The 26,084-nt window shown below is 41.0% G+C and overlaps 1 protein-coding gene across 1 annotated transcript; it reads left to right on the forward strand.

Moving 5' to 3' along the window:
- Window positions 1-18,849: 18,849 nt before the first annotated feature.
- Window positions 18,850-19,281, forward strand: LOC131279750 (endogenous retrovirus group K member 7 Pro protein-like). The gene has a single exon (XM_058303481.1). It carries the CDS (start codon window positions 18,850-18,852, stop codon window positions 19,279-19,281), a length of 432 nt encoding a protein of 143 aa, XP_058159464.1.
- The last annotated feature ends 6,803 nt before the right edge of the window (window positions 19,282-26,084 follow it).

Consider the following 26,084-nt stretch of genomic DNA (forward strand, 5'->3'; position numbering starts at 1 on the left):
AGCTATAAGCATTGGCCCAGCTAAGTGTCCCTCTTACTATCAAAGTCAGTAGCTACAGCATCCTCTAAATATCCCCTGCATCTCCAGTATCTACTCAAGCCAGAACTGTCTTCTGAATCTTCATGACAAAACATTGTCTTTTCCTTAAAAGAATGCAGTAGATTGCTGATTTTAATTCTTGCCTTGTAAAATACTTATTTCTAATATTTCCAATTTTAAATTATTTCATCTTATAAATTCATTCCATAACTTCCACTCTTACCTGAACCCTTTGCTACTGATCATAAATTCATTTATAAGATTGCCTCTTGTCATCTCTCTACCTAGTAGTTTCCTTAGGTAATTATTCTAAATTTTAGCCACTTCTTAGAGAAAGGGATATTCAAGTTGATCTCTGAAGGACACAAAAGGAGTTGGCTAGGCTAGAGGGAATGGATATAGGGGTACTTGGGGATTCGTAGAGAAGAAACATGTTTTAAACACATGTTTAAAAACCTGGAAATAAGAGGGATCAGGAGAGAGAAGGCCTTCTTCAAGGAGTGAAATGGAGTTCATCACAGTTGAAGCATGGAACGCCATGGAGAAGAGTGAAAGAAGAGAAAACAGAGGAAACGAGTAGATGGCTCAGGGACTTGCAAGCTGTGTTCCTTTTATTTTAGCTATTTACTTCATAAAATTATCATTATTCATTCATTCAAGAAATCTTTTTTCAAAATTCCACTTTGTGCCATGATCTGCTCTAGACACATGAGATACATCGAAAGACCAATACAGCAAAAATCCCTGCCCTCGTGGAGCTTATATTTAACAAAGGAGAGAGCAATAAGTCTAATAAATATGTGAATTATATTGTATGTTAGAATTATCAAAAAAAATTAGAATAAGGTCAAGATATTGGGTTAAGCAGAAGGTGGCATTTTAAATATTGTGATATTGGTTGACTTCACTGAGTATTTCTTCCCCATCTTTCTGTGCTTCCTATTTTAGCTGAGATCATGACTATCCACCTTGGCACCGAAGTAAAATCCATTGACCCACTAAAGCCTTGGGTTTTGTCCCTTCTTTTGTATTCTCACTGTAGCTTCCCTAAACCAGAACATCCCTATTTCTCATTCAGATTAAACAGCAACTTCCTACTCAGTCTCTTTGCCTCTAGTCTTTCTCCATTTTTAATTCCTCTTCTCACTTGATCATCATGTTCACTACGTATGACAAATATAGTTATGCCATACCTTTGTTCCAAAAGCTCTGCCACCTCTGTATTATCTACAGATAAACATCCTGACACTGCACATGACTTTTGAAATCCCTCCCTGTCTGACCCCCTTCTAGCTCTGAGCCTTGTTTTCTGTTATTTTTCTCATGTAGCCTGTGATTTAAGTTCTGGCTAGTAAAGCTCTGAACAAACCATGGATTTTTTCTTCCTTTGGATCTTATTCTGCCTGTAATGTCTTTTATAATTTCTTCTTTCTCCTCAGCATATTTTCTTCTGTCAAAATCTCATCTGTCTCTAAGGCTCGCTCAAATTCCCCTTTGTAGGTAGAATTCCTGACGTTCTCTCAGTAAATTCCAAATAAGTGTTCCATTTTCTGTTCTCCCACATGATTTTGTTTATTCCTTTCTTGTGGTATCCAAGTTTCATACATCCATTCTGAATAATTCTGTCTAATCATTATAGATAAAAAACATTATAGTCAGTAGACTGTAAGAATTCTGAGAACAGAAACCTTCCCCTTTCTCTTTAGCTCATGCTACCATGCCTTGCTCCTGGCTCAATGCTTTCTGAAGAGTGGTGGCTCAATAAGTGTCAGATTTAAATTCATTTTGTTAACTGTATGCAAACAAGATTTTTTTTCCTGGAGGTCAGCAAATTAGCGATCTCATTCATTGAATGAGCATGACGGATAAGAGCATTTTTAACAAGCATCTTTTAATAATTATAAATGCCAGATTTCATCAGAAGCCTAAAGCAAGTATTATCACTGTGAGACAAACTAAATGCTACATGTGTCAATATTTACACAAGCAGATTACAACAGTGTGGTCTCATCAGTTCAGCTATTGTGTCTTGTGAGCTTAACTAAATTTCAAACTCCATAAGGAACTGCGTTTTCCCCTGGAGTTATTAAAGGGTAGATTTCTTTTAATTAAAGTCATTTGCATGACTAAATTGGATTTAATTAGTCTCATTCATTTCACTAATACCTTTCTTTGATTGGAGAGGGAGAACTTTTATAATTGATTATAATAGGATGCTCTGGCATTCTTCTTTGATCTGGGAAAACAGTCCTCATTTATGCTTTTAAATAACTAGAGGAATAGAAGTTTTTTTGACCTAGTTCTACAACCAACTCTCTCCATGAGCCTGAGATGATACAAATTCATTCTGTACCTCAGTTTCTCCATCTCATAAGCAAAGTGTTACCAGTGGTAATGATGCCTATTTCGGTTGGTCTCCCCTGAAAACACACACACAAACATACACACACACACACATACATAAATATATGCATCAGTATTAAAGTACCTAAAATATTTATAGAAAATCTAAATTATTACTATTACCCAAATTGTCAGATAGTAAAGCTTTTGCTTTAAATTTTGCCAAAAAACAAAGTTTTGTATTGCCTTTTGGTTGGTAGTCACTTTCATAAATTCAGAGTCTCAAAATTTACTACTGCATTCATTCATTTATGCATGCATACATTCATTCTACACAAATTTGTTTTCACACAATATTTCAAACATTGTAATTGTCTTGGGATATAATTCAACAAACCCTCAAAAAATTTTATAAAGCATATTCCTTCCTTAAGAGTTCAGTCTTGAAAGAAAGACCAATATGTTAAAAAATGCATTTGATACATGTGAAAATAGAATTAATTGCAGGGTTTATGGTTCCAGGAGGAAAGGTTTTGACTCTGCTTGAAGGACTTGAAATAGATGTTGTGAGATAAATAAGTTTAAAAAGATGGAAAAGTTAGGTTATACCCAGACAAGGGAGTTGTGTATTCGAAGGCACTCAAGTAAGAATAGTTTGTTTTATATTTTGATTTTGAGCATGGAGTGAGAGAGAGCAAGCTTTGAAAACAGCTCATTCTTTGACTAAGTTGGCTTAAACCAGATAAATAAAATGACAGTATTTATGTTTTAAAAAGGTGCTGAAATACAATATGGAAAATAGATCAGAGAGAAATTAGACAAATTAGGCGATTCTTTGGGTGACAGATAATGTTAGCACTAAATTTAGAGAGAACAAATATAAAACATATTTCATGGGTATTTAGAAGGTAGAATAGACAGGCAAATTTTTAAGATATTTTCTTTGTTTCATGGGTATTTAGAAGGCAGGCAAATTTTTAAGGTATTTTCTTTGTTTCTGCTTTGGATAAATTTTAGGTGGCATTACCAAAAACAGAAAAAGAAACATATTTTGGATTAGGGGTAGATGGAATCCTTATTTAAATTTTGGCCTTGTGATTTTGAAATGCTTACATTTGGGAAAATAAATATTTTGGTCTGGGTCTTAGAAGAGAGGAGGTACACATTAAAATTATAGATTTAGGAATTGTAATAGAGATTTTATTTTTGTTTTAAATCTGTTATTCACTACTTTTTGTGAAAAACCTCTTTCCTAAGTTAGTGATTCTGGTCTGACAGTCAAAGGACCTCTACTGGTCATCTTGGGATGTAGAGTACAGGAACAAAGCAGGCCAATCAGAAGACGAAAGTATGTACTGGTAAGGATGCTGGAAGAGAGAGGGTCAAGTTCTTTTCATTGGGTCACTAGTTGTAAGAAAAAATATGTCCAGAGTTACTGATAGCCATCACGGTGTCTATACAGCCAAGTCTGCTGGTAAATAAAGCCAATACAAATGGGAAAAGCCAACAAATGAATAAACAGGGCCCAGTGATATTTTGAATCACTGGACCCAGCCAAACATCCAGTTAACCTTCCCCTGGATGTTTTAGTTACATGAGCCAATAAATTTTGAGTTTTATGCCTTTTGCTCATTTATATTATATTTCTGTGACTTGTATCCAAAGGATCTTTAACTAATACAGGGGTTATCACTGAATAAGTGTGACTCATATCATGAGCATGAATGCTATAGCCTGGGTGAAGGTATAGTAGGGCAAGAAGAGAAAATGAACAAGGAAGTGAAATATAGGGGAACACGAAAATTAAAGGGGTAGATGGAAGGAAAGAACCCTGTAAAGAAACCTATGAAAGATCAATTAAGAAGCCTACTAGAGAGCAGTATGAGAGAAGCCAAGGAAGTAAAGAGAGTGTCAGAATAAGGGACTGTTGGGAGGGAAAGGTGAGGTCACATTAAATAGGTGTTAAGTAGACACAATATATTAAGCTGTCTATCTGGCGTAGTGATCTGAAGTCACAGATAACTTTGGCAAAAAAAGATTCAGTAGGGTGGTCGCCATGTGAGAGATTGATGAGAATGAGAAAGTAGAGTCAGTAAATCTTCCAAGATTAACTGTAAAGAAAAGTGGGAAATGGGACTACATTAAAATGAGAACACAGGCTAGAAAGAATTTCTTTTAAAGTTGGGAGAGATGTACCTGTATATATGGGGAGAAAAATCATTGTTTTTTCCTCTCCTTTATTGTTTGAATATGGTACTTTTTATTACAGCAGAAGATTTGTGGAGATTGAGCCAATATAAAATACCAGGTAGATAAAAACATTTGACAAATATGAATTAGAGGTCTGTTGGTTTCTTTCATCCACTTAGATAAACCCTAGATGAGTCTCATATTTTGGTGTTTTGGTATTCTTCCTTCCAAAATAAATGTAAAAAGCTTATTTTTCATCAATACTAAGCCATGGCAGGGCATACTATATGCACTTCATCTATAACATAGCATGAATGGGAGCTAATGGCTGGCTCATTCACATATTTTTTAGACAGTTTCTCTGAAAAACTGTACTCTATCATTGAACAGAACTGTGTTTCTAACAGAAGGTTGTCATGATCCATTTTAAGATATCTGTGTTAGCTAGAATTGAGATAATTTGATTTATTTCAATAAACTAAGCTCAAGGTTTTGTATTAGTTGGTGACAGTTCTACTCATTAGATGTCATCTTTCTTTTAACCCTTTTATTACAACATTGTGCAAGTAAAATCTATCTGTACACTTAGGACACATATTAACTTAGTTACATGTTCCCACAACAAATGCAGGAAAGGAAATTTAAAAATTAAAGCAAGCATTGCTTCTTATGCAAAGCATTGATTTTTCAGTAAGTAGCCCATTAACCGTTAAAGAGGAGAAATTATCAAATCTTACATTAAATAATATTCTAATAGTCTTTTTTACTCTTCTAGTATATGAACAAAATCAAAAGTAGGATAACCTAAAACTGTTTATAATAATTGAGTTTAGGAGATTAAAAAACCTATCTGTATTTGGGATGTAGGTACCTGATAAAGCATTGTTTCTTGGAGGTGAGCAACTTCTCTTCCAGTCTTCATTGGGAACTTGGCTTGGATGTATACAGTCATAAAAGGGAATGTGTCATCAGAGGAAATGGAAACAAACAAATCACAATACCAAAAGAAAAAAAAATCCCATAAAGCACACTTTCACAGTCTTCTATTTATACTAGCACATTCTGGGAAAATCACTCAAAAACCTGTTACTAATCATTTAAACCTTAGGCTGTCGACATTTTTCTGCTTTGCTAGCCAAATAGTCATGTGCAGCAGCCAGAGGGTTAAAGAGCCAGATTTCCTGTCCCATACTGTAGCTTTGTGTGAGCAATATGGAGGATCTCATCATTGCTGCAGAGACTCCTGTTGAACATGAATGGATCTATCCAGGCAAAAATGTGTGCAGCCTCCTGGGCCAGATTAGCTCCACAAGGGCTTCTAAGTTGGCTGGGCAGTGGACTAAGCTGTTCAAGCCTGCTGTTCCACAAAGGCTAAGATTCATTCTCCATGCGCCTGTCTCCCCAGTCAACAGACCATACAATGTCTGCTTCCCCTGGGTCTAGACACCCTACAGAGCAACGAAGGACTGAGAAGGTCTTTGTTCTGGTCCAGTCAATATAATATGCACTCCAACAATTTTTTTTTGCATTTTGGTAGACCAAAGACAGAACTATTTAGATTTCCTCATAGAAATAAAGTGAGTGAAACAGAGCATAAGACTAGTTTCTGGGATTTAGACTGTAGAAAAAAGCATCATTTTCTCTTATCAGCAAAAAAAAAACCTCTGTCAGTGACCTATACTACAAATTATGCCCCCAGTAGTGCAGGCACAGTGCTTTGTTTGTATTATATTTACTGATTATACTTGTTGTATTAAACTTTTTAAGTAAACATGGTAGGAGGAGGAGGGTTAAATATCTCAAAGTAATGTATAAATGACACTTTCCAATCCCCAGTCACGCATCACTATTATATTTTTTGACCTTGAATGCAGAGTTCTTGATTTCAATTTCTCCAGGCTTTGTTCATTTGACTCATTCTCAAACATGCTTGATAAACAAAATGAGAACAAAAATACTGAAATTAGGCAATATTTTGTGGGTAATTATTAGTATTTTTCACTTTCTAAAAAACAAAGTTCAAATTCAATTGACAAGAAGTCTGCCCACATAGTTTCTCAGTGAGGGTCCAGATTTTGAAAATCTAGTCTCTGATAGCATCAGAGACAACAAAAACATAAAAACAAGGAAAAGAAAAGCTCAAGGTTTGATTCACACACAGGCTATGGATGAGGATGCATTTATTAATACCCACCGCAGTTCAGTCATAGTGAAAAGAAATTTGAAGTTAAGTGTTACCAGTAAAAACAAAAGGAAAACAGAAATATTTGATTCATTCTTGCCATCTGATCAGTGTATTCTGCTTGTTTAGAAATCTGACTTAACTAGATTGACATGTACCGCTGAGTTTCTTGCTGTCGTAGTCAAAGCTCAGTGATCTAAAGGAGAGTGAAGTTTGGCTCATGATTAACATAAGCCACTGTAGATCCTTGGAGTCAGACTGGAAAGCTAAGATTCCATCATGCCCTTAATTATCAAATGTGTTTCCTGTGAAGAAAGGAGTACTGTTTAAAATGTTTGATAATCTGACAAGGCCATAAGGCTTAATGGAATCGATGATTACACACAGATGGACGATTAACTCTCGAGGTTTAACATTAAAAAAATAACTGTGCTTGAATGCTACTTAATGGAATTACACTGCCCATATGGAAAAGAACTATACCCTAAATATACCCAGAATGATGGAACAGGTGGCAGAATCTGGGCAAGACTGCTTGGAATGCACAAAAAGCATTCTGAACTTGTAACTACCAGGAAAGATTTCTGGAGGGAAAAAAAAGGAGGGGGGGAATCTTTGAAACCGTGTTAACTTTTCAACATTTTGGAAATATAAATTGCAAAAATAATTAGGAAACTGAACTCTAAAGTACATTTCTTTCTAGTAGGTATTTTTTTATAATACCTTCCAGAAACCTGCAAATCAAAACAGTTTGTAAATGAAGTAAATTTTAATGTATGGATTATTACTGATCTCCACCATAAACTCAATTGAGGGCAGAGACTGTATCTGCCTTGCTTTATCTTCCAGAATATATCATTGGAGGAATAAGATTGAAGTATTACCTAAAGCAAGGATTGGGCATTATTTCTGGATTCCATATTCTTTAAAAAATATTTTAAGTTTCCACTTGCATGGATAAACACAGTGCTTACTATGTGAAAATGGTGGCAGGATGTGAACCCTAGAATTTACATTTAAATAAGCAAAGGATAAAGGTAATATTACTCCAATTAAGGAACTACTTCTGGGAGAAGGCAATTGATTTATGGTTTCTTTTGCTCCAGTTCAGCAATATTTTTATTTTAAATATTAATAACCTTTCAAATAACAGGGACACTGTCTTTCATGTACATGGTGTGTGGTGGAGATAATATTTGGAAGGGGTTGGTGATGATAAACTTAGTGGGGAGTTGTCATTGAGCAATTATTATGTACCAACAACTAATTGCTTTACATATATTTTCTGTAATTCTTTTTATGGACCTTTGAGTTACATCCCCATTTTTTGAGTCAAGAATATAAATGAAGGGCATTAAGTAAGTTTCTCAAGTTCACATAGCTAGTAGTTGATAAAGTTGGGATTAAAAGGAAGATTGAACTCATCAGAGTCCTTTCATATGTAAACATGTTGGTGAATACCTATTTAACATGATCTTCCTTTGCTACTACGTCTTCTCTCCTTTTGCACATGTCTGAGCCATTATTGGACTCCTCTTTGTCTCTGGTGACTTCTTTCCATAAACCTTAAGGGAACAATCTGTTTACCAGGGATCTATTAGGTCTTTTAGAAAAACTGTAAGGATGGATGAGACCAGGACAAAACCATGGAGCACTGCCCAACACAAAACATTTCATTTAAAAAATTAATGCTAAACCATGAAATGAGTGTAAAGAAACCCCACAACATTCTAATTGTCCTCCATAAAGGTCTCAACTTTGTATTCTTTTTGAGATAGCAAATGTCACATTCTTTAAAAAATTGGGGGGTGTCCCTGCTCTGATGATGCCCTAGATGTATGCTTGATATAACCATTGGGTAATTCAGCAAAAACTCTATTCCTAGATCTACTGAACAATTCTGAAAAATGGTAAAAGTGACTTTTGGCTACATCTATTACTGCATCCCATTACATAAGTTCAGCAAATAAGGCTTTCCAATCTCTGTTACACCTCTATCTAAAAAATGAGTCACATCCTACAACTAATTTGGATACATATTTTGTTTGCTAAAAGGTGCTGGGAGCAATATACTAGAAATGGGTTAGCTTTTATAATGTGAATTTTTTAGGTTAAAATCTTACACTTCTGAGGCTGAGGTAGTGTACAAATCAAGGCATCATAAAGAGATGATACCTTGCCAGGTTGAAGCTATGGACTATTAGGCACATGGTGGCATCATCTAATGATGCTTTCTCTCAGAGCTTAGCAGTGGGTGATCAGGCACATGGCAGGACATAATGGTGGCTCTGCCTATCTCTGCCTTCTCCTCCAGGCTTACTTTCTTCCCAAGCTCAGCTCCTGGTGGTCAGGGATATGGCTTGCCTCTCCCCTGTCCTCCAGCATCATCTACTTCAGCCTCTCAGGGACCTCTGTGCTCCATTTATTCCAGCCTCTGGCCTCCAGGACATCTCTGTCAGCCTCTTGGGGTTTCTGCAGCTTTTTACTGTCTCTGGCTTTTTTCTTCCTTTTATAAAGGACTCCAGTAAAGAGATTAAGACCACCCTGGGCTAACCTAATCAAATGACCCTTAACTGATCTAATCTAATCAAAGGTTCACAATAGGTTAAGTTTAAGAACATAATTTTCTGGGGTCCACATAAAGGACTCAAACTAGCACAACACAATTTTCCAAACTAAATGGTGACCAAATAAAGAAATACCGCTGCTTCTAGCTGTTTACTTCTTATCTTGCTCCAGTATTGGGGTTTTTATACTTTTGTATATGAGTCTTCTCAAAATCATGAGAAGTTTTGTCACTGACAAGAGACATGATAAAAAGAGGAAGATTGTGGTAAAATGGCATCAGATTAGGCAGATAATGCTCAGATCTCTCACAAAAACAACAGAGAAAGAACCAAAAACTGACTAAGGGACTTGCTTTCAGGTCAGCAGACCAGGACAGAGCTTCACATCTCCCAGGAGAGTGAGGGGCAGAGAGATGAAGAAGCTGAAACAGCAAACTCTGAGTAAATAAGCCTCCTGGCTTCCAGGAAGGACTCCCCTCCCCCACCCCTAAGATATTCAGAGGGGTGGGAGGGCAGGTAAAAGCCCTGGCTCATTTCAGCTGACTGAAAGAGAAGAAGATGTCTTCCTCCCTGACAGCTGTTACAAGGGAAAAGGAAGGTTAGTCAGGGGCTTTTCTTCAGTGAATTTGGCCAGCAGACTGCTTTGAATCTTATCTCCAGCCAGAGGAAAACAAAGGAAACCTGAGAGATACACCTCCATGGAAAGGTACACAAATGAGTGCCATCTGCTGTCTGGTATGAAAATTACATGGACAAAAAAGCTGCTTTTAGAGCTCTTTAGCCCACCCCTGAGAGAAAATCTGCCCCGCCATTAGTGAGTCCCTGGCATAATTTTGATAACAGAAACTGGGCAATTTTGAATACTTACAATTACAACAGGTTGAACCAAATATCAAAGAAAAGCTGTGAAAAAAATAAAAGCAATAGGCAAGAGAGAGAAATTGATCATCAGAGTAAATTCCCCAACATATCGGATGCCTAGACATCAGCAAAAAATTACAAGCCAGACTAGGAAACAGGAAGAGATGGCCCAGCAGAAGGAACAAATATCCTGAAGAGATTCAGGATTTAAAACAATTAATCAATGATAATCACACAATTCTCCTAAACCAGTTTAAAGAGTGACAAAAAATATGACTGAAGTGATAAAGAATATTAAGAAGACACTGGGGGAAGCAGACTTGGCCCAATGGATAGGGCATCCACCTACCACATGAGAGGTCTGCAGTTCAAACCTTGGGTCTCCTTGACCCATGTGGAACTGGCCCATGCACACTGCTGATGCGCACAAGGAGTGCCCTGCCATGCAGGGGTGTCCCCCATGTAGGGGAGCCCCACGCCCAAGGAGTGCACCCCGTAAGAGCCACCCAGTGCTAGGGAGAGTGCACCCTGCCCAAGAATGGCACTGTACACACGGAGAGCTGACACAAAAAGATGATGCAACAAAAAGAAACACAGATTCCCCGGTGTCTCTGATAAGGATAGGAGTCACAGAACAGAAGAACACACAGTGAATGGACACAGAGAGCAAACAACTGGGGGCGAGGGGAGAGAAATAAATTAAAAAAAAGAAGACGACACTGGTGGGCATAAAGAACAATTTGAAAGCCTGCAAAGTAAAGTAACAGACCTTATGGGAATGAAAGACATGATGGATGAGATTAAAAATACATTAGAGGCACATAAAAACAGATTTGAATTGCTTGAAGACAGAATTAGTTATTTCAAAGACTGGACATCAGAACTGGAATAGACAGGAGAAGAGAATGGAAAAATTGGAACAGGGTCTCAGGGAATTAAATGACAATGTGAAGTGCAATTATCATTATCAATATGCATTATCAGTGTCCCAGAAGGAGAAGAAAATGGAAAAAGGGCAGAAAGAATATTTGAGGAAATAATAACTGAAAATTGCCATCCAAGAATTCTGAATCCAGCAAAGCTGTCCCAAAATTAAGGAGAATTCAAAGTCTTCACAAACAAAAACTGATAGAATATGTCACCATAATTTCAAGAGATACCAAAGGGAATGCTGCAGCCTGAAAGGAAAAAATAATGGTAAGAGACTTGGAGAAGAATGTAGAAATGAAGATTATTAGAAAGTGAAAAAAAAAAAAGGTGTACTATAGTACAATATGACAAAGAAAGCTGAAGGTCAAAATTGATGAAGTAAGTAATGTGTTTACAGTTAAAACATTGAATGTTAATGACTTGAACTTTCCAATCAAATGACACAGACTGATAAAATGGGTTAAAAAAAAATATGAGCCAACTAAATATTGCCTACAAGGGACTCACCTCAGGCATAAAGACACAACCAAATTAAAAGTAAAAGTTTGGAAAAAGATATTCCACACAAACAGTAATCAAAAAAAAGCTGGAATAGAGATACCAATATCAGGCAAAACAGATTTTAAATACAAAACTATTATTAAAGATGAACAAGTTCATTATATATTAATAAAAGGACAATTCAACAAGAATAAATAACTATTCTAAATATTTATGCACCTGACCTCAGTGTTCCAAGATACATGAGGTGCACACTGGCAAAGCTGAAAGGAGAAATAGATGTCTCTACAATAATAGCTGAAGACTTCAATGCACCACTCTCAGTAGTAGATAGAGCTTCTTGACACAGCCGAAATAAGGAAAGAAGAGTTTGAGTTGATAAATGAACTAGACCTAACAGGAATGTATAGAGCATTGTACCCCAAAACAATAGGATATACATTCTTTTCAAGTTCTCATGGATCCTTCTCCAAGGTAGACAATATCTTGTGTCACAAGACAAGTCTCAATAAATTTTAAAAGATTGAAATTAGACAAAACATTTTCTCTGATCATAATAGAATAAAGCTGGAAAGTAATAATGGACGGAAAAGGGGAAAACTCATAAATATATGGAGATTAAACAAAATACTCAAACTATCAGTGGGCCAAAGAAGAAATTGTCAGAGAACTCAGCAAATATCTTGAGATGAATGAAAGTGAAAAGACAATGTATCAAAACCTACAGTGCACTGCAAAAGCAGTGCTGAGAGGGAAATTTATAGCTCTCAATGCTTACATTAAAAAAGAAGAAAGAGCTAAAATTGATGATCTAACTGCACACCTGGAAAAACTAGGAAAAGAACAGCAAACAAATCCCAAACCAAGCCAAAGGAAAGAAATAGTAAAGATCAGTGGAAAAGCAAATGAAATTGAAAACAACAACAATAACAACAACAAAAACACAATAGAATCAACAAAATGAAAAGTTGGTTCTTTGAGAAGATGAACAATATCAACAAGCCCTTGGCTAGACTGACAAAGGAAAAATGAGAGAAGACACAAATAAATATAGTCAGAAATGAGAGAGGGTACATTACCACTGATGCCTACAAATAATAATATCATAGGAGGATACTATGAACAACTGTTCCCCAAAAAACTAGAAAAGTAGATGAGATGGACAAAATCCTAGAAACCCATGAACTAACTATACTGACTTTAGAAGAAAAAGATCTCGACAAACTGATCACAAGTGAAGAGATTAAAACAGTCATCAAAAACCTCCCAAAGATGAAAAACCCAGGACCAGATGACTTCCCAAGTAATTTAAATGAATCATTCAAAGATGAACTAATACTGACCTTGCTCAAACTCTTCCAAAAAATTTAACAGGAAAGAATGCTACCAACTCATATTATGAAGCCTACCAAAACCATATAAGATATTATGAAAAAAGAAAATTACAGACCAATATCTCTAATAAATATAGATGCAAAAATCCTCAAAAAAATTCTTGCAAACAGAATCCAAATGCACATTAAAAGAATTACACTGAATAAAATGAATAAAATAAAGGCAAATGAGCTTATATGGCTAAGAGACTTCAAAATGAGTCAGGAGGTCATCAAAGGGGTCATGCTTGTGCACGTCTCAGCAGGATCTCAGAGACAGCCAAAGTAGATACAACCCCAGGCAGTGGTGCTCTTGAGGGCTATGGAGACACCCAGGTCCTACAGTTATGGCAGATGGCTCTGGAGTTCAGTGCCTTGTCAGTGGGTCCTACATTGGAATTTGTGCTCCTGAGTATGATGGAGTTGGACTCAGATGTGACTTTTCTACACATGCCTCTTCTGTCACTTTTACAGAACCTGTGGTTGGTGCTGGGGTTCATGTATGCCCAGGAGACTTGTATCTCTGGACTGTCCATGTGCCAGCTGGGCCCTGAGCTTCAGCAGAGTTACAATACCTACTCTCCAGTTCATTGGACTTACCCAGGTCAACTAGTAAGGAGGTGAGGATGCAGGGGAATCCTATCCATCAGCCATGTGGAAACTAAGCCCTGTCTTAATTTAGAGGTGGAGCCAGCATTGCTATCCCAGGTTCCTCAGGACGGAGGAATAAAATAAGGATTAAAGTGAACTTACTGATATTCTACAACAGAATTATTGTGACTCAAGGAATGGAAGAAATTATATCAGTGAGGTGGAGACAGTGGTCATGGGAGTTGCTGAAGGCAGGGAGAGGGAAAAAGAGGTGTGATATGGGGGCATTTTCGGGACTTGGAGTTGTCCTGAATGATATTGCAGGGACAGATGCAGGACATTATATACCCTGCCATAACCCACTGAATGGACTTGAAGAGAGTGTAAACTACAATGTAAACTATAATCCATGCTGTATAGCAGTGCTCCAAAATGTATTCATCAAAGGCAATAAATGTGCCACACTAATGAAAGAAGTTGTTGATGTGGGAGGAGTGGGGGGTGTGGGGGATGGGGTGTATGGGAATCTCTTATATTTTTTAATGTAACATTGTGTGTGATCTATGTATTTTTAAAATAAAAATGGTAATAAAACAGGCAAAAATATTTTTTAAAAGAATTATACAATACAATCAAGTGGGTTTTATTCCAGGTATGAAAGGTGATTCAACATAAGAAAATCAATTAATGTAATAAAACACATTGATAAGTTGAAGAAGAAAAATAATATGATCCTCTCAATTGATGCAGAAAAGGCATTTGACAAAATACAATACCCTTTCTTGATAAAAGCAATCCAAAAGATAGGAAACTTTCTCAATATTGTAAAGTACAAATATGAAAAACCTATTGCTGGCATTGTACTCAATGGTGAAAGACTGAAAACTTTCCCACTGAGATCAGGAACAAGACAAAGATGACCACTATCACCATTATTATTCAATATTGTGGTAGAAGTTCTAGCTAGAGCAATTAGTCTAGACAAAGAAATAAAAGGCAACCAAATCAGAAAGGAAGAAGTAAAACTTTCACTATTCACTGATGACATGATCTTATATCTAGAAAATCCTGAAAAACCTCAATAAAGCTACTAGAATTAATAGATGAGTACAGTAAAGTGGTAGGATACAACATTAATATGCAAAAATAATAACATTTCTGTACACTACTGATGTGCAATCTGAAGAGGAAATCAGAAAAAAATTACATTTATAATAGCAACTAAAACAATTAAATTTAGGAATAAACTTAACCAAGGACATAAAGGATCTGTATTCAGAAAACTGCAAAAGATTGCTAAAAGAAACTGAAGACTTAAATAAATGGAAGGATAGTTCATGTTCATGGATTGGAAGACTAAATATTGCTAAGATGTCAATTCTACCCAAACTGATTTACAGATTCAACGCAATCCCAATAAAAATCCCAACAGTCTTGTTTGCAGAAATCAAAAAACTAATAATTAAATTTATCAGAAAGGGCAAAGGATGCCAAAAAGCCAAAAATGTCTTAAAAAAGAACAAAGTTAGAGGACTCTCACTTCCTGACTTTAAAGCATGTAACTTTAGCTACAGTGGTGGAAAAACTGCATAGTACTGTCATAAGGACAGACAGATTGACCAATGGAACAAAATCAAGAACTCAAAAATTGACCCTTATATTTATAGTCAATTGATATTTGACAAGGATGTTAAGCCCACTCAGCTGGGCCAGAACAGTCTACTCAACAAATTGTGCTAGGAGAACTGGATAGCTATATCCAAAGAAAGAAAGAGGATTCCTATCTCAAACCTTATACAAAAATTAACTCAAAATGGATCAAGGACTTAAATATAGAAACAACAACCATTAATGTCCTAGAAGAAAATGTAGGTAAACATCTTCAAGATCTGTTGGTAGGCAGTAGTTTCTTACACCCAAAGCACAAGCAACAAAAGAAAAAAATTGATAAATGGGACTGCCCCAAAATTCAACACTTTTGCACATCAAAGGACTTTGTCAAAAGGGTGAAAATGCAGCTGACTCAATATCAGAAAATATATGGCAATTACATATCTGATAAAGGTTTAGTATCTATGATATATATGGAGATCATACAGCTAAATAATCAAAAGACAAAGTATCTGATTTAAAAATGGACAAAAAACTGAAAAAACAATTGTCCAAAGAAGAAATACAAATAGCAAAGAAACACAAAACATGTTCAACATCACTAGCAATTAGGGAAATGCAAATCAAAACTACAGTGAGATATCATTTCACATTTACTAGACTGACCACCTTTAAAAAGTCAGAAAACTATAAATGTTGAAGAGGATGTAGAGAGATAGCAATGCTTATTCACTGTTGGTGGGAATGTAGAATGGTACAGCCACTGTGAAGGACAGTTTGGCAGTTCCTAAGGAAGTTGAATATAGACTTGCTGTGGGACCTGGCAGTACCATTGCTCGGTATATACCCAGAATACCTGAGAGCAGTGACACAAGTATGTTGGGGGCGCACCCGCCATTTTGCGGACCGCCCCACACCAGTAGAAAAAATGGCGGGTGGCATGATTCAGCACTGTTTCCCCCTGCTTCCTGCCCTCTCCCCACCCATTTTTCCCCCGGAGCCCTTTAAAAGCCATATAAGGTCTTGTTCCAGCCCTGACCAATCCCCTTGCAACACAAATGCTTAAGACGCTATAAGCTTGCTCTGTACAAAAAGAAAAAACGGAAGAAGACGACACACCATGGTGCGGCTCTAAGTGGTTCTTCCCCGCCATCTGCCCACTCCCTCTCTCGGGTACCCTGTTGTCCTCATGGTCTCCGTACACCCGCTGGGGGGGGCAGGAGAGCACAGGTGGTACCCAGCGTGGGGCCTGAGCACGAGGGGTTCAGTGAGGCAGCCCCCGAAAGCTGAGAGTTGCAGAGAAGCAGCCGAGGTAATGCCATCAGCGGTGCCAGGTAAGTAGAGTTGCAGAGCAGCGAGAGTACAGGCAGCAATATGGGGCAGGTGCTAAGTGGGCACGACCTTTTTATCCAAGGGTTGAAAGATGCCTTGGTGGTGAGGGGGGTGAAAGTCAAAGATCGGGAGTTGTGATCGTTCTTCACATTTCTGAAAGAGGTCTGTCCCTGGTTCCCTAATGAGGGTACCATAGATGAACGAGTGTGGCGTAGGGTTGGGGATGCCCTACAGGATTTTTACAAGACCCTTGGTCCTGGTTGAGTCCCGGTCAGCGCCTTTTTTCACTGGAATGCCATCCAAGACCTCCTGGCAGTCCATCACTGTAGCAAGGCCACTGCCTGCATTATTGCGCGGGAGAAGAGGCCCTTTGGGCTGGCTCTCGCCCGCCCTCGGTGGCCTTGGCTCCCCCTGTGGAGGGCGAGCCCATGTCCCCCACTGCGGACAGTGAACCTGAGATGGCGAAGACTAAAACAAAGAGGTTGGAGGCTTTTGATCACTCCTCAGAGTGTAGCAAAGGAGGAGGGTCTACTTCGGGGTCTAACTCCGAGGAGTCTGATTCTGAGGGCATATCCACCCCTCTGCCAACCAACCGTTTGTTTCCCCCTCCATGCCCCCTCCGCACCCCCAGAGGATCCTAATTCGGACCTCAGGCTCTGGCTCACCCAGCCGCACGACCACGTGGCTCTGCATTCTCAGTGCCGCCATCTTTCTTCCCGTCTTGTCTCCCCTCCCCCAACAGGGGCCAGTCGGAACCAGTCCCGGCTCCGCACCGCTTTGACCAAGCGGCTCTCCTCTAAACCTGCCCCGCCTCCGCCTTCCTGGTAATAGAGGTCACCTCCTCCCGAGGACCAGGGCAGCCAAGCTTCAGAGGGCGGCGGCGCCTCCCGTAAACGGGGGCCATTTCATTCCCGCCACCATCTTGCCTTTAAACTAAAAGATCTGAAGGAGCTGAAAACTGCAGCGAGCACCTATGGTCCCACTGCCCCCTATACTCTCTCGGTCTTAGATAGTCTTACCAACAATTGGCTTACTCCCAATGACTGGACTACGCTCACTCATGTGGCCCTGTCGCCCGGTGATGCCCTCTTGTGGAGGGCGGAGTACGAGGTTTTTTGCAAAGATGCGGCCGCTCATAACCGAGAAACAGGCCAGAATGACACCCATGATATGCTCTTGGGGACAGGCGACTATGAGTCTACGTTGGAACAGGAGGAGTATCCGGCCTCCCTATATGACCAAATCCGCATGGCCGCTCTTAAAGCCTGGCGCAGGCTGCCTACCAAAGGCCAGCCCCTCACTTCCATCACTTCGGTGGACCAAAACCCCGAGGAGCCCTTTTCAGACTATGTCGGTCGCCTGAGAGTAGCGGCCGAGCGCCTATTTGGCGAGGCCACAGATTCTGATTTTCTCAAGCAGCTGGCCTTTGAAAATGCTATCCCGGCCTGTCAAGACGCCTTGCACCCACACAAAACTTCCAAGTCTCTCTCCGGATATATCCGGCTGTGCGCAGACATCACGCCCGCAAAGCAGCAGGCGCAGGTTTTTGCCGCTGCTCTACAAAACCAGGGGGAGGTGCTTGCAGCTGCTCTTCGCTCCGTCTTCGCTGCCAACTTACCCGCTCAAAACCACCCCCCATGGAGCTGTTTTGGTTGCGGAGCACCTGATCACTTGGTGCGTAGTTGCCCGCGTTGCCCCTCCACCCCCCCCATTGGTGCCCCTACCCCTGTGGCAAGAGGGTCCCTCCCTACCGGCCCGCCTAATAATTGCCCTAGATGCCGCAGGGGTAGGCACTGGGCCAACGAGTGCCGGTCAAAAATGGATGTTGACGGTCACCCACTCCCTCCCCTACAGGGAAATGGGAGGAGGGGCCAGCCCCTGGCCCCACAAACAACTGGGGCAATCCAGGCCTCAAACCTCCATCCTTCCTCCACCTCCAGCGGGCTACCCCTGGGAGCGCAGGATTGGACCTCTGTACCACCTCCCACATGGTACTAACGCCCCCTATGGGAGTTCAGCCTCTAGCTACAGGTGTCTTCGGTCCTCTGCCATCTGCCTGTGTTGGCCTTATCCTCGGTCGAGGATCCTCTGCCCTCTCGGGCCTCCACATTACACCCGGGGTTGTGGACGCTGATTTTACTGGTGAGATCAAGATTCTGGCCTCTGCTCCGAAGAGTGTCCTTTCCTTACCCGCCGGCACGTGCATAGCTCAACTTCTTCTGCTCCCCCTAGTGCCTTCTCCCAACTCCTCTGCTGGTTCACATAGAGGCGACAGGCTTTAGGCGCCTCTGACGTGTTTTGGGCTCAGACAATCACCCGTTCTAAGCCCATGCTAACCATACGCCTTAATGGCTGTGCATTCGAGGGCCTTATTGATACGGGGGCGGATGTTACCATTATTCAAAAGGCGCAATGGCCCCCTGCGTGGCCACTCACCCCCTCAGCCACTCACTTACAAGGCATTGGACAGTCCTCACCCCCAGAACAGAGTTCCCAACTCGTTTCCTGGGAAGACGGCGAGGGACACCGAGGACACATAAAACCTTACGTCCTCCCTCACATCCCCTTCAACCTTTGGGGCAGAGACCTCCTCGCTCAACTGGGAACTGTGATCGGGAGCCCTAGTCCGATAGTCACTGCTCAAATGCTAAACCAGGGCTTCAAGCCTGAAAAGGGCCTTGGAAGAACCGAATCGGGTGCCCTTGAGCCCATCTCTGCTACCCCACACTCTAATCGCGCAGATTTGGGGTATTTTTCCTAGGGGCTGCCGGTCCTCCTGTGCGCCATGCGGATAGGATTTCCTGGATTTCCTCAAACCCTGTGTGGGTCAGCCAGTGGCCCCTATCTACTGACAAATTGGCCACTGCCCAACTGTTAGTACAGGAACAGCTGGCGGCTGGACACCTTGTGGAGAGTAGCTCCCCCTGTAACACCCCTATATTCGTTATCAAAAAGAAATCAGGAAAATGGCGCCTTTTACAAAATCTCAGAGCAGTTAATAAGACCATGGTCCCTATGGGTGCCCTGCAGCCAGGCCTCCCTAGCCCTGTAGCTATTCCTCTTGGTTTTACAAAATCATTATAGATCTAAAGGACTGCTTTTTCACAATCCCCTTGCACCCTGATGACCAGGTGCGTTTTGCATTTAGTGTCCCCTCTACCAATTTCAAGGAACCCAATAGGCGATACCAATGGACTGTTCTGCCCCAGGGAATGGCAAACAGTCCTACGCTGTGCTAAAAATTTGTGGCCTCTGCTATCGCAGAGACTAGAGACCGCTGGCAGGCCCTTTATATCCTCCATTACATGGACGATATCTTAATTGCGGGTGCTGATCACAAGGTTGTCCTTGACTGCTATGGGGACCTGCAGCAAGCCTTGCACAATCACGGCCTTCAAATCGCTCCTGACAAAATACAGCTGCAGGACCCCTATACCCATCTTGGCTTCCACATCACGGGCGATAGAATCACCGCGCGACAGGCCTGCATTAGACTAGATTCCCTAAAAACTCTTAACGATTTTCAGAAACTTTTGGGTGACATAAACTGGCTCCGGCCCTATCTTAAGTTAATCACTGGACAATTAAAGCCCCTATTCAACATTCTGCAGGGCGACCCGGACCCAAATTCTGCCAGAACCCTTACTCCGGAGGGCTGTCAGGCACTTCGCATGGTAGAGGAAGCCATCCACTCTCATTTTGTCATGAGCATAGACTATAGCAAGCCCTTACTGCTTGTCATCTGTAAAACCGCACCTACGCCCACAGCAGTCTTCTGGCAAACAGTGCCCATCATGTGGATCCATCTGCCTGCTTCACCCGCCAGAGTGATTTATCCATATCACCAGGCCACCACCGACCTCATACGGTTAGGTCGAGAGTACAGCAGACGCTATTTCGGAAAGGATCCCGATACCATTTTCCAACCCTACGCTAGAGAGCAAGTTGACTGGCTGCTCCAAACAACCTTGTGCTGGCCCGTCGCCTGTGCGGCCTATGCTGGCCAAATAGATCATCATTATCCTAATAACAAGCTCTTACAATTTGTCAACTTGCACAGCTTTGCTTTCCCCACCGTCACCTCTCACCAGCCCCTTTCCGGGGCCCCGTCTGTCTTTACTGATGGGTCATCCATGGGTACTGTGGCATATACTTGCAACGGCCAAACTGTCCAACTTCCGACGCATTCTAAGTCTGCGCAAATTGCTGAGCTCTGTGCCGTGTTGGCTGTATTTGCCGCCTTCCATGACACCTCCTTCAATCTTTTTATGGACAGCTCATATGTAGCCCAGTCTGTTCCTTTGCTTGAGACGGCCGCGCACATAAAACCAGTCTCCGAGGCAGCTGAGCTGTTCACCCAGCTGTAATCCACCATTCGCGTTAGGCCTCTCCCCTTCTTCATTGGACATCTCAGGGCGCATACCAATCTTCCGGGCCCTCTTGCCCACGGGAACCACGTGACCGATCAGGCCACAAGGATCCTATGCCCCGCTGTACAAGCCCCGCATGACGCACCGTGCGCTTTTAACCGGGCTATGCAGGCTCACCAGCTGCATCATGTCAATGCCCACACCTTGTGCCTCATGTTCCATATCACTCGCGAGCAAGTGCGCCAAATTGTTAGGGACTGCCCCTCCTGTGTCACGCTCTTACCCACCCCACACTACGGGGTCAGTCCCCGCGGGCTTCTCCCCAACGCTCTTTGGCAAATGGATGTAACCCACATCCAAGACTTCGGGAATCTTAAGTATGTACATGTTACCATTGATACATTCAGCGGTTTCCTTTTCACGACTCTCCAGACGGGTGAGGCTGGTAAGCACATAGTCGTGCATGTACTAGCTGCCATGTCCCTTCTGGGCTCCCCACTCCAGGTTAAGACAGATAATGGCCCCGGTTACACCGGTTGTGTCTTTACTACCTTCTGCCGATGTCTTAACATTACCCACATCACTGGCATCCCGTACAACCCCCAGGGCCAAGACATTATTGAAAGAGCACACTTATCTCTAAAGCACACTATTCATAAAGTAAAGAATGGGGAGTGGTACCCCGTCAGGGGATCCCCTCGAAACTTACTAAACCATGCTCTCTTTATTCTAAATTTTCTAACCTTAGACCAGAGTGGCCACTCAGCCGCTGACTGCTTCTGGCATTCTGGTACCATGACACAACACACCACAGTCCAGTGGAGGGACCCTCTAGATAATTCCTGGCACAGTCCTGACCCTGTCCTTATCTGGGGCAGAGGATCAGTGTGCTTCTACTCCCAAGAACTAGAAGCCGCGCAGTGGCTACCCGAGAGACTGGTCAAACAAGTTAACCAACCCAGGGAATGGAGTCACCTGCCCTGAGGTCTCCCCTTCTGCTTTCTTGCAGGGAAAGGAAGATTATGTTTACGGCTGCCATCTGCGTCCTGGGGGTCCTGCTCGTGCAGGCCATCTCCTCCTTAGCAAAGCGACCGGTAACTCAAGATTTCTATACCGCCACCTTCACCGTTCATGCCTCCGCCACCAATCCTGCAGCGCATGACGGGAAGATTATTGCCACTCATCATTGCGGAAAGAATGCGGCAGATCTCCGCTCAAGTCATGTTCCTCACCGCTGCCCGACAATATCAGCGCATTTCCGCCCCTGGGTCTGACTACCAAGACGTCGCCGCCCCCGTCGCAGAATCGGCTGTCTAGCGGACCGCTCTCTCCCTTCCCTTTGCACCTACTCCCCCAACCTTAATAAAAGCAGTGCCTATAGTGTGAGGAAAGCCACCAGCCCAACATCTCCTTAGCAATATGGCCCCCTCCCAGGCTCATGGACACCAGAATTGTCCTCAGGGTCACTGGGCAAAATGTGTCTCCAGCTGGCAGCCAGAGACGGGTAAGATCTCCTGGGAGACAACCTAAGACAGGCGCAGCTGTACAGCCTAGGTAAAGGTCAGTTAGCAGCCAAAAACAGGTGATAAGGCCCAGAAGGCTGCCAAAAAGGAGAGGTGTAATCCATACAGCTCTCAGGGTGCCGAGGGCAGCCTAGATCAGACGCTACTGTAAGGCCACAGAGAATTCTGCATTTGTCCATGCACACCCCCCACGGTCGTGGTCATTGAGGTGCTAGGCCGGCTAGCCAACGACGGGCAACTGGGCTGACCTATCAGTCAACCTAAGACAGGGACATGGCCTTTTGCTGCCATGGCTTCCCGATGACGGGTAAGACTGATCGCATACCGGGTAAGGCAAATCCCTTACCGGGTGCAACCTCGACCTAAGACAGGCACAGTCTCCCTCCTTTCTGTTATCACACGAGCCTGTTTCTAATAAAACTAAAAAGGGGGACCTGTTGGGGGCGCGCCCACCATTTTGCGGACCGCCCCACACCAGTAGAAAAAATGGCAGGCGGCATGATTCAGCACTGTTTCCCCCTGCTTCCTGCCCTCTCCCCGTCCCTTTTTCCCCCAGAGCCCTTTTCAAGCCATATAAGGTCTTGTTCCAGCCCTGACCAATCCCCTTGCAACACGAATGCTTAAGGCGCTATGTAAGCCTGCTCTGTACAAAAAGAAAAAACGGAAGAAGACGACACACCATGGTGCGGCTCTGAGTGGTTCTTCCCCGCCATCTGCCCACTCCCTCTCTCGGGTACCCTGTTGTCCTCGTGGTCTCCGTACACCCGCTGGCGGGGCAAGAGAGCACACGAGTAGACACCTGCACACTGATGTTCATAGCGGAGTTATTCATGATAGCCAAATGTTGGAAACAACCAGGTGTTCAACAACTGATGAATGGATAAACAAATTGTGGAGCATACACACAATGGACTATTATGCAACAATAAGAAGAATTGAAATTGTGAAACATATGACAACATAGATGAACCTAGAGGACATTAGGTTGATTGAATCAAGCCAGACACAAAAGGACAAATACAATTATAACCTAAATGTATTATGTGAAATAAAAATATAATATGGGAATGTGAATGTGGGTAGAATTGTTTATAAGATTTTTTTTTCTTTGAAGCTGAATACTATAAAATATTAGTATCAGATTTTAAAAACCCAACATTTTACTAAGTGAAGGAGACCAGACATAGCGTACTACATATTGTATGATTCTATTTATATGAAATGTAAATATAAATTAATTTAGAAAGATGGAAAGAGATTAGTGGTTATGTAGATCTGAGAAAGGTTTGCTAAAGAGTGTGGAATCTTTTTTTTTTGGAGTAATGAAATTGTTCTAAAATTTTTGAGATGATGAATGTACAACATTGTGATTATACTAAAAGCCATTGATTACACTTTGGATAATAGAATAGCCAGAAAGAGCAGCTATGTACAATGGGGGAACATTGAGAGATTTAGAGGGGAGTAATTTTCTTGTTTGTTTGTTTTTTGTTTATTAAGAAATAATGAAAATGCTCTAATAATGATTGAAGTGATGAACACACTAATATATGATTATACCAAATCCATTGACTGTACACTTTGCATGAATTTTATGTTTTATTAATATGTATCAAAATTTTTAAGTGGAAAGATTTCTAACCCAATGATAACTCTTTTCAATTATTAACCCTATATTTTCTGCTGATTAGCTGTGAACTTTGTTCTTTTAAATACTCTGGGCCTCATTTTGTCTCTTGAGATATTTATCTTGCAGATATCATAGGAATATTGAAAAAAAATTGCAGTTATTTAAAAAATTAAGAATAGTTCATGAGCTGTTGAGATTGGGATTATATGTTTACCTTCCCCCAAAGCATCCAGTGCAATATAGGTGTTCAGTCAGCATCTCTAACTGATGAATAAAGATACTTCTTCCCCAGCTAAAGGGCAAAATCCTTGAGGACAGGGCAAATCTTACAGTGAGGCCTCAAGGAATGTTAGCTTTAATAAGAAGTATTAAAAATGCAAATTTCTATGGGGATGATTTGAAAACATTTTGGAACTAGATGGAGGTGATGGTTGTTCAATATTGTAAATGTACTAAATGCCACTGAGTTGTATACTTTAAAATGGTTAATTTTATGTTATATGGATTTCTCTTCATTAAAAAGAGTACAATTAATAGAGCAGTGTGGAGGACAATGAACTGTAAATATCTGAAGTAGACAATACACATTTATTAATACTTGTTTAGTATGCATTTTTATTGTGGGGATATGAACAATATCTGTATCAGAAGAAAAGAACCTAAGTTATTATTTACTTACATGAATGTCTATTAGACTTATTCTGTGGCTGTATATAGTTTTTGAATTGACTGTATATCAGAGTCCCATTTTAACTAAAATTATTGTAGCTTCCCTTTCTACATGAGGCACTCCTTACAACAGTAGGGTGAGGGAAATGAAGATTAGTGCTAAATTTATGTCTTTATACTTTTAGCAATTAATAGTTTGACTTTTAATAACATATCTAGAACTACTAGTTGAATAGCCTTAAAATATTTGATATTTAATCAAATTGGACATACTAAATTAAATGTCCTATTAGTGGTTTGTAAATGACAGGTTTGTTTTACTTATTCATTTTTGATACAGTGCATTTTTTTTCCAAGTGAATACTCTGTCTGGTGATTGAAGTGGAATCTTAAATGCTGATTCCAGCAGAGAGTGACTGCCCCAAGGGTAGGTATTAAGTACAGTCACTATCATTTCATAATATTTAATGCAAGGTTAACTTCTAAAAAAAATTTAAGGCAGCCTTAAATTTACTTCAGGATTCATATTTATGACAAGTGTGAATGGATTGCAGACAAGTTACAGTTGCCTAGACCGGGACAAAGGAAATAATATGTGTTCCTTTGGGACTGCTATTGAGGTCATTAGTTAAAGGCAAAGTCTTCAGCCTGCCAGTTACAACACATCAGATCCTATTTGTTGTTTCTGTAGAACTAAACCCTGGTCAGTTGCTTCTTGGTCAATCTGAGAATATGTTAGCATTGCTCCTCCAATAGCCAACTAGAAGGGAGAGTATGGTGATGTTTTCTGTTGGACAGACTTGAACATCAGGAAAGTAAGACTGATTCTATCATAGTTTTACAGAAGTATTATTCAAGAGAATAGGAAATAGCAGGTATGGTACTTTGAAGATTTTGTGGACCCCAGAAAATTATGTTCTTAAATTAATCTATTGTGGGTGAGACTCTATTGTAGGTAGGACACTTTGATTAAATTACTTCGGTTTACAGCCTTTGATTAGATTATTTCAGTAAAGCATGATCTTGGGTGGGTCCTGATCTTCTTACTGAAGTCCTTTATAAAAGGGATAAATTTGGAGAGACAGAGAGAAAGACCCAGGAGCTTGGAGAGGAACCCACAGAAACTCAGAGAGAAAGCCCTAGAGAAGAAGCTTATATCAGTGGAAACTGGGAGAGAGAAAGCCACAGAAAGAGCAGCCAGAAGCTGACAGCAATAGAGCATGGAGGAGAAGGCAGAGATCAGCAGATATCCCTATTGTTCTGCCTTGTGACAGAGGAGTCAAGGATCACTGGAAGCTGGCCTTTGGGAAGAAAGCATTGCCTTGAAGATATCTTGATTTGGAAACTTTTCTCAGACTAAAAACTGTAAGAT

The sequence above is a fragment of the Dasypus novemcinctus genome, chromosome 1 (assembly GCF_030445035.2).
Source record: "Dasypus novemcinctus isolate mDasNov1 chromosome 1, mDasNov1.1.hap2, whole genome shotgun sequence".
NCBI classification, from domain to species: Eukaryota; Metazoa; Chordata; class Mammalia; order Cingulata; family Dasypodidae; genus Dasypus; species Dasypus novemcinctus.